This window comes from Pocillopora damicornis, chromosome 3 (genome assembly GCF_964200805.1).
Source record: "Pocillopora damicornis chromosome 3, jaPocDami1.2, whole genome shotgun sequence".
NCBI lineage: Eukaryota > Metazoa > Cnidaria > Anthozoa > Scleractinia > Pocilloporidae > Pocillopora > Pocillopora damicornis.
Window position 1 is genome coordinate 14,048,841 of NC_142672.1, and position 5,662 is coordinate 14,054,502.

General features: G+C 42.1%; 1 protein-coding gene across 1 annotated transcript; it reads left to right on the forward strand.

Annotated features, from left to right (window-relative positions):
* Nucleotides 1–3,670: 3,670 nt before the first annotated feature.
* LOC113665042 (piggyBac transposable element-derived protein 4) lies at nt 3,671–5,311 on the forward strand. The gene has a single exon (XM_089199453.1). It carries the CDS (start codon nt 3,671–3,673, stop codon nt 5,309–5,311), a length of 1,641 nt encoding a protein of 546 aa, XP_089055579.1.
* The last annotated feature ends 351 nt before the right edge of the window (nt 5,312–5,662 follow it).

A 5,662-nucleotide genomic window follows, 5' to 3' on the forward strand; every position in this document is an offset into this window, starting at 1 on the left:
ATAAAAATTCCTTATTCTCCAACGTGTTTGTTCTAACTGTTTTGACTTCTGAAGGGAGTTTCACCGGTTAAAACTAAACGCCTGTATTTATAAGCCATAGCAGCTATATGGGGACTAATGACCATGCAGGCTTGGTCAGACACATGAACACAAACAAGCAAAGTTAAGAAAAATTTGAAAATTTTTTGGGGTAAGGTGAAAAAATACTTTCGGGGCCATGGTTTCAGCTAAAACTCTGAAAATGATGGCAAAGCAAGCCCAAAACAGCAGAAATCGCCAAAAACCACGATGGACACACAAGGAGTGACTAAGTTTAATCATTCTTATATGTAAAATTTCTATATTTAGGAACACTGACCTAGTGTTGTAAATTGAACATATTTTGTTCCCCATTCCTTATAACACATCCAAATTCTCAACGGTTCCTCGCATTATGTAACACCGTGTCACACAACACACGACACTTTAGTGAAATAATCTTTCGTTTTTCCTCGAGACATGAGCTTTGCACACCTGCGTTCCAACCATCTTCCTCTCTAAACCACTGCAATTAAGGAATAAGGAATAAAAATTCTGTGAACAGACTTGATACGGATGTCGTTACATATGTCGTGACATCGCGTCACGACTATATTCGCAATGTATTATGGATACAATAAGTATGAGCACGCCTTCAAGATGGCATGGTAATGTTGTTATTTATAAATGTTGTTTTTTTGGAAAATGAGCCTTTATCCTGTCTCGAATGATTAAGCGAACCGCGAACAACAACAGAGCAACAACAGATTGTTAAAATTGTATATTTTACATGGTCCACCGAGTCGGATGAAAACGGATTACGATCAGAGATCTTCTTAAAACTGAATCGAACGAGATAAGTGTGAGTTCCTTGATGTTTTGATTTGAATCTTTGATGGATTAATCGTGTCTATCTTCATGTCTGGAAAGCTTGCGAGGAAACAGAAGGTCTGTGAGGGCCACAGAGTGTCAACAAGGAAAATTATTTCGTCTGTAGAAGAGATTTTGGAAACCCTTGAGGATATCCTCGCAGTCGTCAGCAAAGATCAGATAGATGAAGAAATTTGTGAAGCCGACGAATTCATGGAATTTACGCAGTTGGCAATAATTAGGATCGATGCAGCATTGACTCCTAGCCAATTGACCCCTTCTTCTAGATCACCTGGAAATGTCTCGATGGCTTCGGTAACACATCCAAGCCCTTCTAAATCACCTGGAAATGTCTCGATGACTTCGGAAACACATTTGACTCCTCCTTCATCGCCCGAAAATGTCGCGATGGCTTCAGAAGTTCATCTGACTTCTTCTACATCGCATGGAAATGTCTTTGTGACTTCGGATACACCCTTGACTCCTTCCACATCAGGCATTTCCAATACTTATAGCTTAGGAACACAAGTAAAACTACCTAAACTAGACCTGAGAAAGTTTGATGGAGACATAAGCAAATGGCCCTCGTTCTGGGATGCTTTTGAATCATCTGTGCACAGCGATACCAAACTAGCTTCCATAGATAAATTGAATTACCTGAATTCTCTTCTTGTGAACTCGGCCAGTGAAGCCATTTCTGGATTGTCCCTTACTGCTGCAAATTATGATGAGGCTGTTACCATCTTGAAGAGAAGGTTTGGGAACAAACAGTTGATAATCAATAGGCACATGAAGACTCTGTTAAACATAAGCTCAGTCAAATCAGGCCTTAACATCCAAGCAATACGTCAGCTGCATGATCTAATTGAGTCTCAAGTTAGAAGTCTAAAGTCATAAGGTGTATCCTCAAGTTCATATGGAAGCCTCCTGTCCTCTGTTGTTATGAGTAAGTTACCACAAGATTTGCGATTGATCATCACCCGAGAAGTGAAGGATGAGTGGGATCTCGATCAAATTCTGGATGTCTTCAGAAGTGAACTTGAAGCTAGAGAGCGAGCCAATGGGAACAACGTTAGCCCAATTGACCAATCGTCAACCAAACCTCCTTACAACAGAGGTCGCAAGGGATTGCCATTGTCAACAGATGCAGCGTTATTTGCCACCGGGTCCAAGCCAACCTGCACATACTGCCGAAAGGATCATGCATCTAATGCCTGTAAGAATGTGACAAGCATTGCAGTGAGAAAAGAGATTTTGAAAAGGGCAGGACAGTGTTTTGTTTGTCTAAAGAGGAATCACATAAGTAAACATTGCAGTTCAAGAATGAAGTGCCTCAAAATGCAGACGTCAGCACCACATCAGTATTTGTACAAGCGACACTAACAATGAAGTCAAGTCTTTACACACTCTGAATGTTGAGGGATCAGCTTCCTTACCTCAGAGCCAAACATCATGCAGCCCGACAAGAGAATCTAGTGGGAGGCCCACAGTTCTGTACGTCAATGCGTCAACGCCCAACCTTCTTCAGACTGCCAAGGCAGCAATTTACAGACCTGGTTAACCTAACAAGAAGTTTCTAGCCCGACTAATTTTAGACAGTAGCAGTCAGAGATCCTATGTGACCATCACAGTAAAAGACAAGCTAAGGTTACCAAGTGAGAGAAAGCAGACTATTTCTGTAAAAACATTTGGTTCAACTGAAGAAAACACTCAAAGTGTGGATGTTGTTCACCTGTGTATCACTACTGAGCATGAAGATGACATGCAACTGTCAGCATTTGTTATACCACTCATCTGTGATCCTCTACAGAGCCAATCCATTGTACATGCCAGTGTTACTCATGCACACTTAAGGGGACTCAAACTTGCTGACTACTCCACAGTTGAAGATGACATAATGGCAGACATATTAGTTGGATCAGACCAATATTGGCAATTAGTCTCTGGGAAGGTGGTACGGGGGGGATGACAGTCCCACTGCAATTCAGACAAAGCTTGAATGGGTTCTCTCAGGACCTACAAATGGAGCAGTGCAAAATGACCAACAGCAGAACAACCTTGTGACAATGCATGTCCTGAAGACGGCTACAAAACCTGTGGACATTACAAATGAGAGCCTTGATGGAAGCCTGCAGAGGTTCTGGGACCTAGAGTCATTGGGTGTCAGACCAAGATCTGTGTATGAAAAATTTGAAGAAAGGATAACCTTTGAGAAAGATCGATACAAGGTGCATTTGCCATGGAAGCTGCCACACCCAATTCTTCCTGACAACTATAAACTGAGCATGAAGCGGTTGAGTAACCTACTCAAACGTCTGAACCAAGATCCTGAAGTCTTGAAGGAGTATGATTCAGTTATAAAGGAGCAGCTGAAAATGGCATAGTTGAAGTTGTAGAGAAGCCAGGTAATGGTGAAGTTGGGAAGACTCATTACCTTCCGCACCATGCAGTTATAAGACGAGATAAGGCAACAACCAAGTTTAGAGTCATATATGATGCCTCAACCAGATCTTATGGTGCAGCCTTAACCCTTTCCCGTCCGACCGTGCCATATGGCACACGCGTGTACCACCCCTCAAATTCCCAAGCATGCCATATGGCACTTTACATAGTAGCCAATTCTAACCAATAAAAAATGCTTATTTTCATTGTTTCTTCTAGCCTATTGTATTTTAACCAATAGGGTTAGAGTAAAAGCTCAGTTCAAGCCAACTTTCAGGGGTGGTGTTCCTATGAATTTATTGAGAAATTGCGAGTTGAAATTTGTTTGTGAAGTTTTAAAATGGCGGCGCTTTTTGATTCAGCTAGCAAGGAAGAAGAGTTCATTGGCTTCACTATTGAACCGGGGTTTGAAAGAAATTATCCCGAGTCAGAATCTGACATTTCTGTTTCGTCAGTTGACACAGAGGATTTGTCAGATCTCGATCTTAGCGATCAGGAAAGTGGCGAAGAAGACGAACAAGAGTGGAAGGACGATCCTGGTCCAGTTGTTGTGAATCCGTTTGTCGCGAATACCGGCCTGGTCAGGGACGTTCGAGGTTATTTGACCATAAACTTTTTTAACCTAATGTTTAAGGACAGCAATTTTGACAGAATTGCAGAGGAAACGAATCGTTATGCGCGGCAAGCGATGGAAACAAAACCGGACCCTGCTTGGCGTGAAACCGACGCCGAAGAAGTGAAGGCATTCTTCGCACTGAATATCCTGTTTGGGATTAAACAATTGCCCAAAGTATACTCATACTGGTCCAGAAATCAGCTTCTCGGAGTCCCAGAAGTGCAAAAGATTTTTCCGAGGAATCGTTTTGCCAAAATATTGCAATATCTTCATCTAAACGATAAGAGAAGAGAATTGCCACGTGGGCACGCAAACCACAACAAATTGTTCAAAGTGCGACCTCTTCTCGATTCTGTTGTAGAGGCTATTAAAAGCGAATACAGGCCGTCGAAAAATGTTTCGATCGACGAGGCAATGATTCCTTTTAAAGGAAGACTTTCCCTTAAACAGTACATGCCCTTAAAACCGGTAAAGAGGGGAATCAAAGTGTGGGAGTGTGCAGATTTGTCGAACGGCTTCGTTTGCGATTTGGAAGTCTACACGGGAAAACAATGCAATGGCAATCGCGAACAAGGACTTGGACACCGCGATGTCCGCAATCTTACTCGACCCCTGGTAGGCAAAAATCACCATGTTTTTGTCGATAATTTTTTTAATTCTCTTGCTCTCGCTGAAGATTTGCTTCGAGATGAAATATATATCTGCGGAACCGTTCGTGGAAATCGACAAGGCATCCCGCGTGCAATCGCCCCTAAGACTCAAAGAGTCAAGCGACTTCGTCGAGGAGAGTCGTTGTTCCTTCGCAAAGAGAACATTGTCGTTACCGTATGGAAAGATAAGAAGCCAGTATATTTTTTGAGCTCTCAGTCTGATCCAGTGGGGAACGACACTGTCGGTAGACGACAACGCAATGGAACGGTCATTCAAGTTCCCAGCGCCCCAGTCGTGAAGACCTTCAACAACAACATGGGCGGTGTAGACTTGAGCGATCAAATGCGGGGCTACTACATGGCTGGAAGAAAATCGAAAAAGTGGTGGCGTTGTCTCATGTGGTTCTTTGTGGACGTTTCCATTGTTAATGCTTATATTTTGGAGAAACTGTCCCCGCATCACCGATCAAGAACCCAACTGGCCTTTCGTTTAGATCTTGTGAAGTTACTGATCGGAAATTTTTCGGCACGGCGATTGTCTGCAAGTTCTGGGCGCCTAGAAGGAGGGCATTGGCCCATCAAGTTCTCCAAAGGTCGCTGTAAGCGTTGTTTAAAGCGAAACAAGGAAACGTGGTGCCGAATGGCATGTGAGCTTTGCGGCAAACGCATTTGTTTACACTGCTTTAAGAACCATACCGCGGACGATCTCGCTTGAACATTGGTGCGAAATTCGAAAACTCGAGCTTGTAAAAATTTTATTTTTTGTAATGATTTTTTGAAGAATTGACCACCGAGTCGGTCCAAAATAGCATTAATAATTCTTTATCACTTATTTTCTTCATTCAATAGATTAGTTAGATGTAGTTTGTCCTGAAATGTAACAATTTTCTGTGAGTTCATGAGCAACATGGATGGTTTTTGTTGAGATTTCTATTCACTTAATTTGAGCTCTTGATATTTGCTGAATGCATGCATAAAAGAAAATATTTTTGGCAGCAATGGAAAGTTTATTATCTTAGGAACAAAGTTTCTCTCTATTGTTTCTTGAATAAATGAGTAGTTTCTG